The sequence below is a fragment of the Hypanus sabinus genome, chromosome 12 (genome assembly GCF_030144855.1).
Source record: "Hypanus sabinus isolate sHypSab1 chromosome 12, sHypSab1.hap1, whole genome shotgun sequence".
Classification (NCBI taxonomy): domain Eukaryota; kingdom Metazoa; phylum Chordata; class Chondrichthyes; order Myliobatiformes; family Dasyatidae; genus Hypanus; species Hypanus sabinus.
The window spans coordinates 74097455-74119672 of NC_082717.1; the positions used below are offsets into that span (position 1 = coordinate 74097455).

Genomic DNA, 22218 nt, shown 5'->3' on the forward strand with positions numbered 1-22218 from the left:
TTGCATCTCTGTCTGCTGTTTCCATTGACACAGCAATTTCAACTGCTCTGTTGAATGTAAGTTGTGTTTCAGTAAGGAGCCATTTTTGACTGCTTTCTTGTAAAATTCCACAAACTAAAGGATCACTCAGTAATTCACTTAGCCTATTATTAAACTGACAATGCTCAATTTCTTCCATTCAGCCATGTATATTGAAATAGATTCCCCTTCCTTTTGACTCTGCTTATGAAACCTGAAGCATTTTGCAATCAACAATGCTTTTGGTAATAAATGCTCCTGCATTACTTTCACAATATCAGTTTGGTGGAAGCAAACTGCATGCCTTTAAACCCAATGCACTCAACAAAACTGGCACTTGCTTTTCATTGGCTATTTCATTTCATTTATTCAACAAACTGCTCAATTCAATTAATCCGTTGGGCAATCAAATGTATCAATCTTTCCAATATAGCCAGCCATTTCTGCACTTTTTATTTATGATTATCTTACAGAACTCACTTTTTATGAACCCCGAATTCATTGCTTTCTGCCTATTTTTAAACTCAAATGTGTTTCTCCTCTTGCAAGGAAAAAAAAGTTTGCAATTTGTTTTAACTTGAACATCTCACTGTGCTTTTTTTAATACTCAAACATCTTGCTATGCTTCAACAGGTAGGTAGTTGTCTCATGTTCGTTTACAACTTCTTTGTCACCACTGTTGTGTTGCATCTCAAAAACATTAAACCAATTGATAGAAATACACAAAGCTGGGAGTAACATGTCTTAGTTTCATTTTTTACTTTAGTGAGATCTGGTGGCAGGTTGACATATGCCATTCATGTACTATTACATATAACCCATAATGAATTATTTAAACAAATAAAGAATACTTAATCAAACAATCTATGTACAATATTACTCAAATATGCAACACATGGGTTCATTGTCCATTCAGAAATCTGATGGACGAGGGGAAGAAGCTGTTCCTAAAATATTAAGAGTGTGTCTTCAGGCTCCTGTATCTCCTCCTTGATGGTAGCAACAAGAAGAGGGAATGTTCTGGGTAATGAGGGTTCTCAATGACAGATGCCCCTTCTTAAGGTGTCGCATTTCGAAGGTGTCCTCAATACTGGGTGGCTAGTGCCCATGACTTGCAGTGGCCCCTCCTTATCAGACAGCAATGCAACCAGTTAGAATGCTCTCCACAGTATACCTGTACAAATTTGCAAGACTCTTTGGTGCAAACCAAGTCTCCTCAAATGCCTAAAGAAATAGGAAGGTGCTGTCATGACTTCTTTGTGATTGCATCAATATGTTGGACCTAGAATAGGTCTTCAGAGATGTTGACACTCAGGAACTTCAAACTGCTCACCGCTCCACTGCTTATTCATTGGTGTATGTCATCTCAACTTCCCCTTCCTGAGATCCACAATCAATTCCTTGGTCTTACTGACAGAGAGTCCAAGATTGCTATTGCGACACAAATTGATCTATTCCACTCCTATACACCTCCTCGTCAACATCTGAAATCTGCCAACAATGGTTGTGTCGCTAGCAAATTTATAGATGGTGTTTGAGCAGTACCTAGTCATATAATTGTGGGTGTAGAGAAAGTGGAGCAGTGGTCTAAGCACACACCCTTGAGGTGTGCCAGTGTTGAATGTCAGTGAGGAGCAGGTGTTATTTTTGATTCACCCAGAATGGGGTCTCCCGCTGAGGTTGACAAGGATCCATTTGCTGAGGGAGCAACAGAGGCTCAGATTCTGGAGCTTAATGATTAAAACTGAGGGTATCATTGTGTTGAACGATGAGTTGTAGCCAATAAAAGCAACTTACGGAATATATTACTATTGTCCAAGTGATCCAAGTGGAAAGGCAGTGAGATTGCATCTGCTGCACAGTTATGCTGGTAACAGGCAAATTATAGCAAGCCTACTTAGGCAGGAGTTGATTTGAAGCAGGTGGGAATTTCTGATTGCAGTATTGAGAGATTGAAGATGTTCTTGAACAATCCCTGCCAGTTGGATGGCATAGGTTTTAAATGCCCTATCAAGTACACGATTGCAGCCTGATGCCATATGAAGGCTCACCCTCTTGAAAAATGTTCTGGCTTTGGCTTCATGCTCTGGTTTTTAGTTACTCTTTTTTTGTGCGATTTGATCAGGGTGCTTCGGCACAGAATGGCTCTGCAGCCATCAAATGACACACGGTAAATTGAACTGAACAACACTGAACACTCCTAGATCATTTTGAGGACTCTGCAGTTTGATGCTTAATATTTGTGTTATCTGCTTGATTTGTTTTTTTTTCACGTGTTTGGTGTTTTATGTTTTCTTCGAATGGGTTCCATGATGTTTGTTTTGTGGCTGCCTGTGGGAATTCAAATCTCAGGGTTGTATACTGTAATGTACATACTTCAATAATCAATATACTTTGAATCTTTGAATCACTGCTCTAAAGACAGATAGCTATTAAAATTTATTTCATAAATGATAGTTGCCTTCCAGTACCTTAGCTAAGTGATCAGTCTTGATTTATGAAACAAGGGCTGTTACATTAAACAATTGGAGTGCTATCACAAATAACCCCAACAATAATCTCGGTACATTGCTGCTTTATACACTGGTTAATCAATAATGTGCAATGTACAGTAAATTAGGATTTCCCTCATAATAAACATATCATCCAAGACTCAAATTCAACTGCAGAAAATTTATCACACACTTTAAGTGCAGCTACACCAAGGGAAAGCAACTGATGGATTAAAAAGTCAAAATGAAAACAAAAAGGAATGATTAAAATTCCATGGCATTCATAGCAAAAGGATTTGAGTACAGGAGCAGGGAGGTTCTACTGTAGTTGTACAAGACCTGGTGAGAAGGCACCTAGAATATTGTGCACAGTTTTGGTCTCCTAATCTGAGGAAAGACATTCTTGCCATAGAGGTAGTACAGAGAAGGTTCACCAGATTGATTCCTGGGATGGCAGGACTGTCATATGAAGAAAGACTGGATCCACTAGGCTTATACTCACTGGAACTTAGAAGATTGAGGGGGGATCTTATTGAAATGTATAAAATTCTAAATGGAGTGGACAGGCTAGATGCAGGAAGATTGTTTCCGATGTTAGGGAAGTCCAGAACGAGGGGTCACAGTTTAAGGATAAAGGGGAAGCCTTTTAGGACCGAGATGAGGAGAAACTTCTTCACACAGAGAGTGGTGAATCTGTGGAATTCTCTGCCACAGGAAACAGTTGAGGCCGGTTCATTGGCTATACTTAAGAGGAAGTTAGATATGGCCCTTGTGGCTAAAGGGATCAGTGGGTATGGAGAGAAAGCAGGTACAGGGTTCTGAGTTGGATGATCAGCCATGATCATACTGAATGGCAGTGCAGGCTCGAAGGGCTGAATGGCCCACTCCTGCACCTATTTTCTATGTTTCTATGATCAACTATTCCAAGTGAGAATATAGGCTGTTTCATAGCCTGTTTCAACATACATGTTGATGACATCCAGCTTTACCTCATTACAAATTGACACCATCATCATCTCTAATCAGCAAATTATTAGTCCAATATCCAAAATCAGAGAGAAAATTTCTCCTAAATACTGAGTACTGACACAATACGACTGGTATTATTGGCAGAATTTCTGATGGCAACTAGAAGCCATACAGGAGCAAGATATATCAGCTAGTTGAGTCATGTCACAGCAACAACCTTGCACTCACAGTCAGTAAGACTTAAGATTTTATTGTGAACTTCAGAAAGGGTAGGACAAGGGAACCATAGAGGAATCAGAAATGGAAAGGGTGAACAACTTCCAGATCCTGGGTGTCAACATCTCTGACAATCTAACTCGGGCCTAACATATTGAACCAGTTACAAAGAAGACACAACAGCAGCTATATTCCATTAGGAATTTGAGGAAACTTGGTATATCACCAAAGACACTTGCAAATTTCTACAGATGTACCATGGAAAGCATTCTAACTAGCTACATCACCATCTATTATGGTGGGGGGGGGGGGGGGGGAAACACCAGACAGGATCGAAATAAGCTGCAGAAAGTTGTAAACTCAGTCAGCTTCATCATGGGCACTAGCCTCCCCGGCATCTAGGACACTTTCAAGGAGTAATGTCTCAATAAGTCAGCATCCATCATTAAGACCCCTATGCCCAGGACATGCTTTCTTCTCATTGCTACCATCAGGGAGGAGGTATAGGTGCCTGTAGGCACATACTCAACAATTCAGCAACAGCTTCTTCCCCTTTGCCACCAGATTTCTGAATGGACATTGAACCCATGAACACTACCTCACAACTATTTTTCTATTTAACTTTAAATGCACTTCTTACTGTAATTTGCACTTTTTATTATTTTATTGCAATGTACTGCTGCTGCATTAACAAGTTTCACAATATATGCCAGTGATATTAAACCTGATTCTGATTATAAACTGTTCCTTACCACTAACTCTTCTCCCTAGCAACTGTCCTAAAATAATCCAAACCATTCAGTTTTAGTTCTACATAACCCCACCTTGTATTCTGACCTCATGGTGATTTAATCACAAAGACTGTCAACTTCCACTTCCTTAACATCACCCAATTCTGTCTACACCTAAGCTTATCTGCTGCTGAAACTGTCATCCCTTTGTTATCTCAAAGTATTACTATTTCTTCTCACTGTTAGCTACACTTTTTTCTTCTGTTCTCCATCTAACACTCAACTGTACACCTTCAAATCTGTGACATGTTCACTCACCACTTGCAAGTTTTCTGACTTGAACTGCTTCCCAGTTAAGCAACAACTCAATTTTAAAACGATCATCCTTAATTTCAAATCTGTCCATGATTTTCCCTTCTTCTCCCTGTAATATCCTCCAGCATTATAATATTCCAAGATACCTGCACTTTTTAATTCTAAGTTCTAGGGTATTTCCAAATTTAATTGGTCCACCATCGGTGGCATTGCCTTCATCTGCCAAAACCTAAGTCGCTTTAATTTCCTAAAACTTCTTGTATTCTCTTCTCTCCTGCAAGATGAAACTGATGACTATTAGAGCTAATGTGGAAACCAATGAGTTGAGACTTGAAGTAGTGACAGACAGGGGAGTGAATAATTTGTGAACTGGTTTACTCATTCCACCACTCATGTCTCAATATTATCCAAATGCTCCTCCTTGACCATGGCCAAATTCTCAGGAGTCATTTACCCCCCCCGCCCCCCACGGAGGCTTTGACCACATCCTTGAATCTTTTTCTTAATCCATCAACCCGTCTTCTACCACAGCAGAGCTTGGACTCTTGAAGATACCAGACTCATGAAATAGACAGTCTCATCATAATATAAAATCTCATGCTACAGATTTAGCCCCCCCCAGTCGTGAGCTGATGCTCGTGGGTGGCATGGTTGCGTAGCAATTAACACAATTTACGGTGCCAGTGATTGGGATTCAATTCACAACAATGTCTTTAAGGAGTTTGTACATTCTCTCATGTGACTGCATGGATTTCCTCTGGATGCTCTGGTTTCCTCCCATTTTCAAAGACATATAGGTTAAGATTAGTACATGGAGGTCATACTTTGTTGGCATCAGAAGCATGGCAACACTTGCTAGCTGCCTGCAGCACATCCTCAGACCGTGTTGGTCATTGACACAAACATTTCACTATGTGCTTCAATGTTTTGATACGTGACAAATAAAGCTAATCTCTTAAAATCTCCTCCATTGCTGCCTATCCCTTTCTCCCTCTCCCTTTCCACCAGCTCAATGTTTGCTCTCAAATAAAGAAATTCCATTTGAGTTGCTTGCAATGAGTTTATTAAAGCATGCAAACCCAAATCAGATTTTTCTTATTTAGAAGAATTAATAGCCAAAAGGTTGAACAAATGTAATCACTCTTCTATGTGGCAATTTAAAATACTACTACTTACTTTGTGTAAAGAATCTAAAAATGTGTTTTGAAACAAGAATGAGGTAAGATCAGCATTAATTTTAAATCAAAGATTACTTGCATAAGCTACTAAGTATCACAAGGGGAAAAAAAGCAAAAACTTACCTTAAGTACAAATTTATTTGAGGACATTACTGCAGTAGGAACATATCCTGCTAAACCTGCAACGATAGTTTAATAAATTACTATAATCTCATTCACAGAATCAGTCAACCAACTTCAGTTAAGACATAAAAACCATGAGATGGAACAAAATATTAATTAAACATGAACACAGTGCCAATTTGTCTCATAGTCAACACTCATCTGTTAGTCAAAAAGACTGTGGGTATTTTACTTCACTTTTAAAACAGCAGCACAAGCTCCAGGCTGATATCTGAAATGTTGTGAAGGAACCATTCCAATATTTGAGAATGGAATGTTAGTAGTTGAATGAATGTGAAAAGAACTTAGTTCTCTTTAAAGAGTGAGGAGTTCTCAGTCATGTACAAGACTATCTTATTCATCAAGACCATCAAAAAAAACCCCAAACTGCTCATTTTTTCTGTTCGTGGAAACCAGATGTGCAAATAAAAATTGTTACTTGTAAGTTTTGAAAGATGCAATATATGTGCAAACAGTTTCCTCCCTGAAGCCTTTGAATTACGTCAAACAATTCAAATACTTTGAGTCTTGGAAAATTTAGAAACAATAAAATATCAACTGCATCACTTTTCTCTGGTGGGGTGATATTTCAGTGCCACATAGGGCACTTGCTTCTAACCAGTGAAAGTCAATTTATTACTAACTTTTATTAAGTTTTATAAGTGATGTAGTCAACATGCTTGCATTTACACAGAATAAAGAACACCCTAGTACTCTAAATCTTATTTTAAGAAAGAAATTAAGACATTCAGCATCTGAAATCTCTGTTTTTTAATATAGCCCATCATTGCTATGAAATAGACAGTGTATAAGTTACTGCTGAATTTAGCCAGCTAAACCTGAGCAGTTTAATGAGTACAGTATCCATGATGCTCTTTTACACAAACATATTTAATGGATCAAGACACTATTTTTTCCATATAATGGAATGTATGGTATCCATCCACACAGGGTGCTTGTCTAACTTGAATCAGTCCTAACTACTAATAATGGCACTGGCTTGCAGCAGAGTCATCTGAAGCCAAGTGTGAAGAATCCTAACCCTTCCCAACTTCAAAGCTTATCAATGAGCCGGACTGGCAGCTCATTCATCAACAGTCTTTAAGCATTAAAGGTCTGATAAACTAAGATTAGCAGATATTTGCCAAACAGGATTGACTCAGTTCCAAACTAACACTACCAGGAATTCTATTTTGGAGACAACATGATCCCAAAAACACTGATTATCTGCCAAACTCATCAACAATGATCAAATTGTACTCAAAGGAGGTTATTCAATATTTTAGTGTAACACGTTGTAAGGTTTCACTGCTAATGTAATGGCTTCTCTGTAATGTCCCACTGCTGAGGTAATGGTTTCTCTGTAGCAGCAATGCTTGGGTTATGCCAAGAGACAACAGGGGCATGCTAGCCAATGAGCAGGATGTTATTCTTTTTTGTGTGTCTGGGAGCCAGGAATTCGCAGTCTTTTGCCAGGGAGAGATGAGGAGAGAAGGCGCAAATGGAGAGAATTGGTAGACCTTGGACTGAGTGGACTTGGAGCGAAGGTCCGAAGGTCAGCAACAATCAGAGGAGGTCGATGGTGGACAAATGGCCTTATCAGTGAGTTTCAATGTTGCATATCTGACTGTTTGAGAATGGGCCCTTTTTCTTTACTAACCACATAGACAAATTAAGAATTATAAAGCTCAATCGTTTAATCGTATATTGTGTACTGTTTGTTATTTCGGGGTACTGATTTGTTACAGGGGACACATCGCACAGCATCCACCCAAATGAGATTTCTTAAGCATGGCTGGGCCGGGGGGGGTCTATCATTCCTTATATTAAATTGCTAGCCGAAGCAAGTTACAATTGTGGGGCTACGTTCAGGATTGATTCCATTGGATGCTGTGTGATTATCCTGAATGGGGTAGATATTCGTACTCTGGATGAATTGTTAATTTGCCTGTTAATTACTGTTAAAGTTGTGATTGTTGGCGGAGGTTTGATAAAATGGCTGGCGCAGCTCTTGTTTTAATGCAGACCAGCGGCGACGCAGTAGTAACTGGGGAGGGGGGGGGGCAGAGGTTTCAAAGACAGGGTTCTATCATTTCTGAGGAGTGAGGGGAAGGAGAGGTCGGATTAGGAATGTCTGATTAGTCCACGGCCCCCAGGGGAGAGTGAGAATTCTAAGTTAGTATCCGCCCTTACCTCTCTGACGAATAAATGGAAAGATCAGGTTCAAAGCCCCAGCTACAGTAGGCTCCGCCTATTCTCTTGAATTATGCGCACTCACCCTTAAAGGGGAGGAGGAGTATGAGACTTGGGTGGAGCAGACTTCTCAGTTGTTAGATGAGTGACAGTGCTTGGATGACATAAAGCGACACAGATTGGTTTAAAGTTTGAATGGGTGGGCTGCTGATGTTGTGAGAACCGTCAGGTTAAAGAGTCCCATAGTGACAGCTGTCAATTACATGCAAACACTGAACAATGCTTTTGGCCCAACAGGAAGCCATATGGAGCTCATACTGGGGTTTCAGAACATGTGTCAGGAGAAGGGAGAGAAGCCTACTGTTTTTATTTTTCAGCTAGAGAGGCTGCTAAATTGCTTGTAGCACAGAGGGGTCATTCAGGCAGCTGAGGTCGCTCAGTTAAGAATCGACCAAATAGCCAGGGGCGCCCAGTCCCAAGACCTGATTGCATGAGGCCTCCAACAGTCTCATAAGACGCACCCCTTCCATCTTTTGTGAGCAGATCAGAGAGGTAGCGGAAGAGGAGGATGCACTGGAAGCGCGGGAGGACTCCGTCAGCAGGGTACAGTCCTTGGTATTGGTTCCCTGTGGTGCAGTAACCATGGATAGCCTGCCCCGGGGAGAGGTAGAGGAGATTGTGGCAGAGTTGTGAACTGAGATAGGTCGGCTGTTCTCAGCGGGTTTGACCCCTTCCCCACCATATGATGGAGCTGAGCTTCCAAGGGGACGAACAATGCGGAGGGCTGCTGGCAGCAGGTGTCATGCCAGAAGGACAGTGACCCCCTGGGTACCTAAGCAGAGAGAGTCATTGGGAGACCCAGCGAGGGAATGGCCTGGTGTCTCTGGGGGAGCACGTTGCCAGCAATGTACCAAGGAAACTCCCCCCAAAGTGAAAGGCCCAATTCCTGAAGGCTTAGTGGGACCATGCTCCAGTGTGTTGCTACGGATAGTGAGTATTTATGCTAAAGCCATACTCAACACCGGGTTGCAGGTCACATTGTTGTACTGTTCGTTTTACAACCTCGGTCCAAGGAGCAACAGGCTAAGATACTGTCCACCTTCTTGTCCTTTTTTCCCCCTCCCTTTCTTCCCCAAGGGAGGGTAGCCACACAGAAGCTGATTCAACGGGTGACTCACTTTCACGCAGCCTTTCTCGAACCTCCAATAGTAACCACAGAACCCGAGGAACAAGCGCAGAGCACTCACAGTCTGGGGTCTTGGCCAGTTGGTGACAGCCTCTATCATAGATAGATCTACAACTACTCTATTCCTTGAGACTATGTTTCCAACATAGCTAACAGAGATCTTGCAGAACTGACACGTATCCAAGGAAAGTTTTAACCCTTCAGCTTTCAGGCGGCCCAGCACCTTCAGTAGCCTCGCTTCATGTTCTTCCAAGATGGATCCAAATTCTATGAGGTCATCCAGATATACCAATACCTCAAGCAAGTTCATATCCCCCACTGTCTTCTCCACGTCCTGCTGGAAGGTTGCAGGACTGGAAAAATCCCAGGGGACATATAAATGACATTTTCCCTTTGTCGACCTCACTCATAGGGATCTGGTAATATCCACTCCTCAAGTCCAACACACTGAACCACTTCGCACCTCTCAGGCAGGCCAGTGCATTTCAATCCTTAGGACAGTAGACTGGTCAGGGACGGTGCACCTGTTCAGAGTCCTATCGTCCACATACACCTGTAGCTTCCCATTCTTCTTTCGGGCCATTACTATTGGGGATGCATAGGAGCTTTGAGACTCGGTGATGAACCCAGCTTCCTTCAACATACACAAATGCTGCAGAACATTCACCATCTCTGTAGGGGCCAGTCGCCACGATCTTTCTCTGATCGGGGTATCCTTAGTCACCTGGATAGAGTGACATGTGATCTTGGAACAACCCACATCAAACTTGTGAGTGGAAAAGGCACCTTCCAGCTTCAACATCTTTTCTACCAACCTCCTCTTCCAACCTGCAGGAACCGGGGAGTCCATTAAGTTGAATGACTCAGTCGTCAACTTCCCTCTTTTTCCAATAGTTTCTTCCTGGCTTGTCTCACAGGGACATTAAACATTACCGTCACTGGGAACAAGTGCGCTAAGGGGCATCCCCCCGCTTGAAGGTGACCTCCCTCTTTGTAGCGTTCTTGACAATCACTGCCATCCTGCTTGCCTGTACAACTGAGGGTTTCTGCAATTTGGGCCTCACTAGTAACCCAGCAGGAAATCCCGACTCCCCCTCATTGTATTCCAGCGTATCCACTAAGATGGCCTCGCTCTCAGGCACTCTGGGAAATTTGGGTGTCCCCATTGTTTTCCAATCCAGTCAATATCCTGGTAAATCTCCTCTGCAACCTCTCCATAGCTTCCACATTCTTCCTATAATGAGGTAACCAGAACTGAACACAATACTCTAAGTGTGGTCTCACCAGAGATTTGTAGAGTTGCAACATGACCTCTCTACTCTGGAACTCAATCCCCTTTATTAATGAAGCCTAGCATCCCACAGGACTTCTTAACTATCCTATCAACCCGTGCAGCGACCTTGAGGGATGTATGGATTTGAACCCCAAGGTCCCTCTTTTCATCCACACTCTTAAGTAACCAACCATTAACCCTGTACTCAGCCTTCTGATTTGTCCTTCCAAAATACATCACCTCACACTTATCTGGGTTGTACTCCATATGCCACTTTTCTGCCCAACTTTGCATCCTGTCTGTATCTTTCAACAAACTACAGCTCCATCCACAACTCCTCCAATCTTCCTGTCATCTGCAAACTTATTCACCCATTCTTCCACCTCTTCATCCAGGTCATTTATAAAAATCACAAAGAGCAGGGGTCCCAGGACAGATCCTTGTGGCACTCTGCTAGTCACCAACCTCCAGGCAGGATACTTCCCTTCCACTACTACCCTCTGCTTTATTCCTGTAGACCAATTTTTTATCTAAACAGCCAAGGCTCCACTGATCCCATGCCTCATGACTTTCTGGACGAGTCTCTCGTGGGGGACCTGGTCAAATGCCTTGCTAAAATCCATGTAGACCACATCTACCGCCATACTCTCATCAATTTGTTTTGTTACCTCCTCAAAAAACTCGATTAGGCTCATGAGGCACGATCTTCCCTTCACAAAGCTATGTTGACTATCCTTGAGTAGACTGTACTTCTCCAAATGCTCGTTTATCCTATCCTTCAATGGCATTGCAGACCACCAACGTAAGACTCACCAGTCTATAGTTCCCAGGATTCTCCCTATTTCTTTTTTAAACAAGGAAACTACTTTTGCCATTCTCTAATCCTCCAGCACCTCCCCTGCAGCCAAAGAGAATTCAAAGATCATAGCTACTGCTCCAGCAATCTCTTCTCTTGCTTCCCTCAGCAACCTGGGGTATATCATGTCCAGCCCTGAGGAACATCAATCTTGATGTTTTAAGAAGATCCAACAGTATTTCTTCCTTAATCTCCACATTGTCCAGCACACAGGCCTGTTCTATTTCGACCTCACCCTGATCAAGGTCCTTTTCACTTGTGAATACTGAAGCAAAGTATTCATTTAGGATCTCCCCAACCACCTCTGCCTCCAGGCACATGTTGTCTTCTTTATCCTTTAGCGGCCCCACCTTCATTCTTGTCATCCTTTTTTTCTTCACATACGTATAGAACGCCTTGGGGTTCTCCTTAATCCTACATGCTAAGGCCTTCCCATGCCCACTTTGAGCTCTCCTAAGTCCTTTCTTACGCTCCTTCGTGGCTACCCTATATTTCTCATGAACCCGTCCTGCTCCCCACTTCTTATATCTAACATATGCTTCCTTCTTCCTCTTGACGAGTTGCCTCACGTTTCGTCAGCCACGGTTCCCTTTTCCTACCATTTTTTCCTTGTCTCTGTGGGCCAAATCTATTCTGAACCCAGCACAAGTGGTCCCTAAACTTCCTCCACATGTGCTTTCACCCTTGAACATCTGTTTCCAATTTACTCTCACTAATTCCTGCCTCATCCCTTCATAGTGAGCCCTTCCCCAGTTAAGCACTTTACCATTTTGTCTGTTTTTATCCTTTTCTGCTATAGGAGTTGAGGTCACTCTCACCAATATGCTCCCCCACCAAGAGGTCTGCCACCTGACCAGGTTCATTACCCAGAACTAGATCCAGTATGGCCTCTCCTCTCGTCAGCGGTCCACATACTGTGTCAGGAATCCTTCTTGAACACACACGACAAATGCAGCCCCTTCTATCCCCCTTGCAGTCAGGAGGTGCCAGTCAATATGAGGGAAATTGAAATCACACATAACTACAACCCTGTATTTCCTGCACAATTCTAAAATCTGCCTGCTTATCTGCTCCTCGGTGTCCCGAGGGCTATTTGGGAGCCTAAATACTACAGCACAGTGATTGATCCCTTCCTATTTCTGACACAGTGGATACTCTCTCTGCAGCGTCCTCCCTTTCTATAGCCGTGATACTACCCTGACCAGTAATACTACTCCCCCCCCCTTTTCTACCTCCCATCTTATTCCTTTTAAAACACCTAAACCCTGGTACCAGCATCAGCCAATCCTGCCCTTCCTCCAGCCAAGTTTCAGTAACAGCCACGACATTGTAGTTCCACGTACTAATCCATGCTCTAAGTTCATCCCCTTTATTCCTAATACTCCTAGCGTTGAAATAGACTCATTTGAACCCCTCTAACTGGCTATATTTATGTTTTGTCCCCTGCCTGTCCTTCCTCACCAACTCAGAACACATAGCAATATGCCCTTGTCCTTCTACCCTAATCACTCAAATTCTGATTCTAGTTTAAACCCTGCCCAATATCTCTAGCAAACCTGCCCACCAAGATATTGGTCCCTTTCCAGTTCAGGTGCAGCCCATCCTTTTTGTACAGGTCAGACCTTCCCCAGAAGAGATCCCAATGATGCAGAATTCTGAACCCCTACCCCCTGCACCAACTCTTCAGCCACACATTCATCTGTCATAACTTCCTGTTCCTACCCTCTCTGTCTCGTGGCACAGGTAGTAATCCAGAGATTACCACCCCGAGGTCCTGCTTTTTAACTTCTTTCCTAACTCCCTATAGTCCTTCTTCAGGACCTCATCCCTACTCCTATCTATGTCATTGGTCCCCACGTGGAGCACGACATCTGGCTGCTCACCCTCTCTCCTGAGAATACCAAGAACTCGATCCGAGATATCGCCAACCTTGGCACAAGGGAGGCAACAGACCATCCAGGAATCTCGATCTCTCTCACAGAACCTCTTATCTGTCCCCCTATCGAATCCCCTATTACTACTGCTCTCCTCTTTTCTCTCCTTCCTTTCTGAGCTGAGCCAGGAGAAGTGGGGGGAGGGGCTATCTGTGGGCAGTCTGGGTTGCAGCAGGACTCTTAAAGGGAGGAAGCAGGTTTGGTCACGAGACGGGGTCCGGGTTGCAGGTGGTCAGGAGTGATAGGTCGGGGGAGGCCTTGCCAGGTAGACCCGAAGTATCCAGAGTAGTGTCTGAACCTGAAGAGCTGGCTGAGGGGGTGCAGAGGTCTCAGAGAATTAGGAGACCACCAGATGGTGCTACATCACTGCCTAGTGGACCTGGATTGGACTTTTGTGTTTTGCAGGAAACGTTGGCGAATCATCTCAACGTCATAAGGACATGACTAAATTTGGTGGGGGTGGGGGGGAGACTGTAACACGCTGTAAGGTTTCACTGCTAATGTAATGGCTTCTCTGTAACGTTCCACTGCTGAGCTAATGGTTTCTCTGTAACAGCAATGTTTGGGTTATGACTAGAGATAACAAGGCATGCTTGCCAATGAGCGGGTTGTTGTTCTTTATTGTGTGTCTGGGAGCCGGGAATTCGTGGTCTTTTGCTAGGGAAAGATGAGGAGAGAAGACTCGAATGGCGAGAGTTGGTAGACTTCGGATGGAGTGGACTTGAAACGAGGGTTCAAAGGTCAGTGACGATTGGAGGAGATCGATGGTGGATGAACGGCCTCATCAGTGAGCTCCAATGTTGCGCATTAGACTGTTTCATGAGAATGGGCCCTTTTTCTTTTCTTTACTAACCATATAGTCAAATTAAGAATTATAAAGCTCAATTGTTTAATCGCATATTGTGTACTGTTTGTTATTTCATGGTACTGATTTGCAACAGGAGACACATTGTGTAGCATCCACCCAAATGAGATTTCTTAAGTCTGGCCAGGCTGGGGGGGGGGCTATCATCCACTATATTAAGCCACTAGCTGAAGCGAGAGTTACATTAGTATAAAATTGATTACAAATCATTTGTGAGAAATAAAAATAACATACTTGAATGTAACCAACATCAATTTAGAAAATACTGTCATGTGATTATTTTTATGTAATTTTCTTTATCTACAAACCTCTTTCCCTTTCTGAAATTACTGACTAGTCACCAAGGTACTAAATTATTTCTCTCTTCATTCGCGTTGCAGCATTAATTCCTATGGATTTTGCCAATCATGAATCAGAACATGATTAGCAATGCAATCCTTAGCAACTTGCTCAAAGCCACACTTTCAATTAGTAGTGCCTTTTTACCTCCAGATTTTAGAGGAGATTACCTCCCACTTACGCAGAAGAGACCAAGGATGAAATAAGAGTTACCACTGTGGTAATCCTTTTTTCTTCTGGTCTCAGATGGCAACATACTAACAACAAAGGCAGCAATTGGTTTTACAATTGGATTATATAACATTCTATATTATAGCATATTTCAGATTTTCTCAGACAGTGCTGCAATTGAATATTCAGTTACATTGAAAAATGAACCACTTAGAAGAATGAAAAACTTAAGAATACTTCCCATTTGTTTAAGTTCCTGTTGAAATGGCCTTTCCTGGTTCAGTGCACATACAATGACTTTTATAATGATGTGCTGAAAGCAAGTTGATCAAGTCTCAACTTGTCTCAAATTACATTTCACCACTACAGCCTGTCAACTATCAAACTTATAATTTGATGTAAAAACTATAGTGTAATGTCAAAGGATTTCTGATTAACTCTATCTAAGCAGTCAGAACAGGTAAATTAACTTGCATAAAAATACCCATGGTTTGTAAAGCCATGTACACAATTTCCAAGCAATAACAGAATGCTAGAAGAATTCAGTGGGTCGAGAAACATTTGTGGAGTTGATGTTTCAAGTCATGACCGTGCATCAAGGCTAAGAGAGGAGGGAAAGAGCCAATATTTAGCAGTATGAGGTGGTGTGGGATAGAAAACTGGGTAGACAGGTGAAGCAACAGGAAGATGCAGAGAGGGCATTGGTTACCCGTACTGGGAAATGTCAACATTCATATAATCAGTTACCCAAGCAGAATACAAGGATGTTGTTATTCCAAATTGTGTTTTGCCTTTCTGTGTCAAAAGAGCATGTCAAGGACAGAAAGGTCAGCATGGGAGCAGGAAGGAGTTAAATTAGCATGCACCAGAAAATGAAGATGGCCACTGCAGGGAGAGTGCAAGTGCTTTGCGAAACAGTGGCCTAATCTATGCTTGTACAGGAGGTCACATTGTGTCTGTGACCCCATGCACATCCTGCATCACTCGGAAACCTCTTCCATTTCCTTTTCTGTGTCTGTAATTCTTTAAAAATTAACCAAGAGAAAAAGGAAAACAATTATCCTGGTGTAGTAGAACTACCTGTACTTTTGATCCACATCACATTAACACATACAGAATGTACCTCACCTCAATGCAAGGTGGTAAAATATACACAGTTTCTTAAAGAGTGTTTTTAATAAGCTCTGAAGATTCTACAATCAGTGTACTACACTAAGGATGCATTTAACGAAATTTGAGCACAGCAAGCTTCCACGTACACCAGTTACTAGATAATGTGACATTTCGGAGAAGCTGATTGAGAAATAAATATCAATTACAATACTGAGAAAGACTCCACAGGCCTTGTTCAGTATTGTGCCATAGCATCTTCAGTGCCCCCTTGACAGGCCACCGGCAGCATCTCTGAAGGTGCAGCATTCCCTCAATTGTTGCACTGCAGCATCAGCCTAGGTTAAGAGACAACAGCAAGTCTGAAATGACATTGACCCTGGAGGACCTGACAAGTTCTGTTCAGGGAACCAATCTCTGGAAATTGCCTGCAAGGCACCAGAATTCCAGTTGGCACTGTAGAAATGGATAGAAGTGAACACTTTGTAACAGAAAAAGAGTTACATCTGCCCATTCATGGCCCCAAATAGTCCTTCCAGGTCAGGCAACACTTTACCTGTGGGTCTGTTGCAGTACTCTGTTCTCCCAGAGTGGCCACCTCTACATTAGTGAGACTCGAAATACAAAGGATTTCCCTGGGGCCAAACATTTTAATTCCAATCCCCATTCCCATTCTGACATGTCAATCTACAGCCTCCTCTACTGCCATGTGAAGTCTCTTTTAGGCTGGAGGAGCAACACCTCATATTCCATCCGGGTAGCCTCCAACCTGAGGGCATGACTACCGGTAATTTCTCCCCACTTCCCCCATCTCTCTTTTCCATTCCCATTCTGGCTCCCCTCTTACCTCTTCTCTTCACTTGTCTATCACCTCCCGCTGGTATCCAATAGACAATAGACAATAGGTGCAGAAGTAGACGAATCGGCCCTTCGAGCCTGAACTGCCATTTTGAGATCATGGCTGATCATCTACTATCAATACCCGGTTCCTGCCTTGTCCCCATATCCCTTAATTCCCCTATCCATAAGTTACCTATCTAACTCCTTCTTGAAAGCATCCAGAGAATTGGCCTCCACTGCCTTCTGAGGCAGTCCCTCCTCCTTCCCTCTCCAATGGCCTGCTCTCTTCTAGCAGATTCCTTCTTTCTCAGCCCTTTTCCAGCAGTCACCTCTCAGCTTCTCACTTCATCCCTCCATCATTCACCTACCTACCTTCTCCTTCACCTAACTCCTATCACCTGCTAGCTTGTACTCATCCCCCCCACCTTCTTTTTTGGGTTTCTTCCCCCCTCCTTTCCAGTCCCAGTGAAGTGTCTAAGCCCAAAACATCAACTCTTCATTCCTTTCCACAGATACTGCCTACCATGCTGAGTTCCTCCAGCATTCTGTGTGTGTTACTCTAGATGGAAGTGACCTGCTGGAAATAGAGTCAGAGGAGATCAGAGTTGGCAACCTATCTCATGGTTAAATGCAAATTACAAGATTGTCCAAGACTGTTGACATTGAGATGAGTCTGCTCTATACCTCATGATTCACCAAGACCAGACCTACATTGTAACTAGTAGAAATGCCTCTAACAGCCTCGCGCTACTCAGGAATACAATCATCTATACACAGTACAATAGGGGTTAGGGTAGTGTAGATACATCCCCAAGGCCTCTAACAGAACATTCCATATGTACACAAAGATTCCCCATCAAATCTAGAGTCAAACAAGGTTGCTGTCCCTATTCAGTCATATTGGTATTACCAAGTCTTTTGCCAAATACATGTGAAGGACACATATATAAGGGAGATGAGAATCCCAAGCAGCAGGAACACTCATTTTAGAGCTTCCCTAGATGGACTGTTCATCAGCATCTGCCATTTGTCTGAATTAAAGTTCAATGTATAATTTACCACCAGAGTACATACCTGTCACCACAAACAACCCAGAGATTCTTTTTTCCTGCGGGCATACTTAGCAAACCATAGAACAGTAACTATTAAACAAAATGAATGATAAACTGTACAAATACAAATACAGTCGGCCCTCCTTATCTGCGGGGGATTGGTTCCGAGATCCCCCCGCGGATACCAAAAGATGCAGATGCTCAAGTCCCTTATTTAACCTGTCTACGTGCAGTGGTCTTTCGGACTCAGCAGAACCCCGGACTTTATTTAACATGTCTCAGTGCGGTGGACATTAGGACCCGGTGGTGCAGCCACGATCACGATCAAAAATAAGGTGGAAGTAATAAAGCGATCGGAAAGAGGTGAAACACCATCGGTCATTGGAAAAGCATTAGGCTACAGTCGGTCAACGATCGGAACAATTTTAATGGAGCATGTGAAAGGCCCTGCCCTGATGAAAGCTACAATTATTAATAAGCAACGCAGTGGTTTAATTATTGAAATAAATATGTTTCTTAAGTATTTTATATGCATACAAAAGTAAAATATGTACTACATACTAAGAAAAATGTTTGACTAACTGATGTTAAATAATACCAGATGTACCTGTTCTGACTTCAAATCTGACTTAAAGACAGACTCAGGAATGGAACTCATTCGTAACCCGGGGACTGCCTGTACTTTTAAGTCATTTCTAGATTACTTATAATACCGAATACAATGTAAATGCTATGTAAGTAGTTGTTATACTGTATTGTTTAGGGAATAATGACAAGAAAAAATAGTCTGTACATTCTCAAACACCGAGTGCTGGAGAGAGAACTTCCGGGTTTTCCCGATCCGTGGTTGGTTGAATCTGTGGATAAGGAGGGCCGACTGTATAAATAAATATTACTAAATAAAGAGAGCATGAAATAACAAGATAAAGAGTCCTTAAAGTAAGACCATCGGTTGTGGGAACACCAGAAATAGAATGAGTGTAGTCATCCCCTTTTGTTCAAGAGCCTGCTGTTTGAGGGGTAATAACTGTTTTTGAACCTGGTTTTGCAAGTCCTGAAGCACTTGTACCTTCTACCTAATGGCAGCAGCGAGAAAAGAGCATGGCCTGGGTGGTGAGAATCTTTGATGATGGATGTTGCTTTCCTATGACTACATTTCATGTAGATGTGCTCAATGGTTTAGAGGGCTATGCCCGTGATGTACTGGGCTGAATCCAGTACCCTTTGGAGGATTTTCTGCTCAAAGGCATTGGTGTTCCCAGACCAGGCTTCAATGCAGCTGGTCAATACACTTTCCACGTCACATCTATACAAGTTTGCCAAGATTTTTGATGAGATGACATGCCAAATCTCCACAGACTCCTGAGGAAGTAGAGGCACAGCCTTGCTTGCTTTGCAATCATATTTATATGATGGGTCCAGGACAGGTCCTCTGAGACAGTGACACCCAGGAATTTAAAGTTACTGACTCGGTCCACCTCTGATCCTCCAATAAGTACTGGCTTTGGTTTCCCTCTCCTGAAATCTACATTCAGTTTCTTGACCTTGCTGACATTGAATGGGAAATTGTTGTTATTACACTACTCAGCCAAATGTTCAATCGCCCTCCTGTATGCTGATTCATCACCACCTTTGATATGGCCCACAACAGTGGTGCCATCAGCAAACTTGCATATGCTGTTGGAGCTGTACATAGCCACACAGTCATAGCTGTAAAGTGAGAAGAGCAGGGGGCTAAGCACACATCCTGCGGTGCTCCTGTGCTGATGGAGATTGAGGAGGAGATATTTTTGCCAATCCAAACTAACTGTGGTACGCAAATGAGGAACTCCAGGATCCAAATGCACAAGGGGATATTAAGGTCCTGGTTTTAAGAGTTTACTGATTAGTTTTGAGGCGATGATGGTTATAAATGCCAATCTGTAATCAATAAAGAGCATCCTGATATATGCATCTATGCTGCTCAGATGTTCCACAGTTGTGCGAAGAGCCAATGAGATGACATCTGCTGTAGCATATTGGAACAGAGCCAAGATGCCACTGAGACGGGAGCTGATTATGTTTCAACACCAGCCTCTCAAAACACTTCATCACTGTGTATGTAAGTGCCTCTGGGCGATAGTCATTGAGGAAGGTTACCATGTTCTTTTTGCCCAACGGTATGATTGATGCCTGCTTGAAGAAGTGGGTACTACATATTGCCATAGCGAGAGGCTGAAGATATCCATGAGTACACCAGTCAGCTAGTCAGCACAGGTCTTCAGTAGTCAGCCAGGTACACTGGATGCTTTCCTTGGATTAACTCTCTTGAAGGCAGCCTCAAATACTCATCCCCACTGAAATGTATTATGTGAGTATTCATAGGTCAGAGTGTGACGTCAGAACGCGGGGTTTTGTAAAATGGAAGTCTGGTGAATAAACGTGTATGTTTAATACTGCGGTGTCCGAGTCACATTAATGCTACATGGTGTCAGAAGAAAGCAGAAAGGAAAGGAAGAGAAACGTAAAAAGATGTCACAGTTACAACCACCGTTGAGTTTAAGCCTACGAGGTAATATTGCTGAGAATTGGAAGGTATGGCTCCAGCAGTTTGAGCTGTTTTGCACCGCTAGTGACATAGATGACAAGACTGAGAAAGTGCAATGTGCTACGTTTCTACATGTGGCTGGAGCAAAGCCAATAAAGGTTTGCAACACGTTTGTCTTCCAAGGTGAGCGAGATAAAATTGAAGTGTTGAAGAAAAAGTTTCAAGATTACTGCGAGCCAAGAAAAAAACCTACCGTACATTTGACACATATTTTTTACGAGGGCTCAAGGACCGACAGAGACTATAGACGCCTACGTAACAGATTTGAAGAACAAGGCAAAAAACTGTGAGTTTGGACAACTGCATGATTCTTTAATACGCGACAGGATTGTATGCGGCATACGAGATGATCGTGTGAGAGGCAGGCTGTTGGGAGAGGCGGAGCTTACATTGGAAAAAGCAATTGATATGTGCCGTGCTAGCGAGATCACGTCGAGTCAGGTTAAAATGCTTAATGAAGAGACTGAAGTATACAAAATAAAAGCTGTGAAAACTGACAAGAGTAGGACAAAGCCAGCTCCACAGGATAATCAAAAGGAAGTTAACTGCAACAGATGTGGTTATAAACATGGATACAGAAAATGTCCAGCCTTTGGTAAGACATGCAAATTATGCAGAAAGAAAAATCACTTTGCAAAGATGTGCAAATCGCAGGAGCAAGAAAGGAAAATGCATGCTGTGGAACAGAGTGAGTGCAACAGTGACACGTTCATTGGAACAATTGAAGTGGAACAGGAGGTATGCATCAAGAATATTGATAATACAGAGATGGATGTTGAAGATGAATGGACTCAAGATCTGATAATAAACAGGAGGAATGTGACATTTAAGCTTGACACTGGGGCGAAGTGCAATGTAATGTCAGCAGAAACATTCAACTCACTGGACATCAGAGGAAAACTTGGAAAATCCACCTGCAAGCTTGTTGGATATTTTGGCCACAAGACAGCATCATTGGGAAAGAAAACACTCACCTGTGTGTATAAAGGACAGAAACACAAGATAGAGTGTAAGATTGTGCAACAGCATGTTTCGGCAATACTAGGCAGAGCAACATGCATAGAGCCAGGCCTGGTGAAGCAAATCTATGGTGTTGAGAAAGAAAATGACTTTCTCAAAGACTTTGCTGACTTGTTTTCCGGACTAGAATGTTTACCAGGGAAACACCATATCCAGATTGATCCAACTGTTGCACCAGTTGTGCATGCTCCAAGGAAGGTTCCAGTAGCTCTCAGGGATCGAGTAGTGGAGGAGCTACACAGAATGGAACAGATGGGAGTCATAACGAGACAAATTGAATTGACCAACTGGGTGAATAGTATGGTGACAGTGGTCATAGAGAAAAAGATTAGGATTTGCATGAATCCACAAGATCTCAACCAAGCCATCAAAAGGGAGCACTATCCGCTGCTCACGGTTGAAGAGGTTGTCTCTCGTATGCCTAATGCAAAATACTTTTCAGTATTGGATGCAAATCAAGGTTTTTGGCAGATCAAGCTGGATGAAGAAAGTTCCAAATTATGCACTTTCAACACGTCCATAGGGAGATATAGTTTCCTGCATCTACCCTTTGGGATTTCTTCTGCATCAGAGGTATTCCAGAGGTCAGTGGCACAAATGATTGAAGGCCTGGATGGAGTGGTCAGTATCATTGATGATTTGCTGATATGGGGTGACACAATTGAGGAACCTGATCAGAGATTGAGAAAGCTTCTGGAGAGAGCACGTGGG

At 42.7% G+C, this 22218-nt stretch overlaps 1 protein-coding gene across 1 annotated transcript in view; it reads right to left on the minus strand.

Moving 5' to 3' along the window:
* Positions 1-22218, minus strand: part of slx4ip (SLX4 interacting protein) — a 126123-nt gene that overhangs the window by 98946 nt on the left and 4959 nt on the right. Inside the window, exon 2 of the mRNA XM_059986219.1 lies at positions 6043-6098. Within this exon, the coding sequence (XP_059842202.1) occupies positions 6043-6069 (27 nt within the window). The 5' untranslated portion in view covers positions 6070-6098. The remainder of the gene's footprint in view (positions 1-6042; positions 6099-22218) is intronic.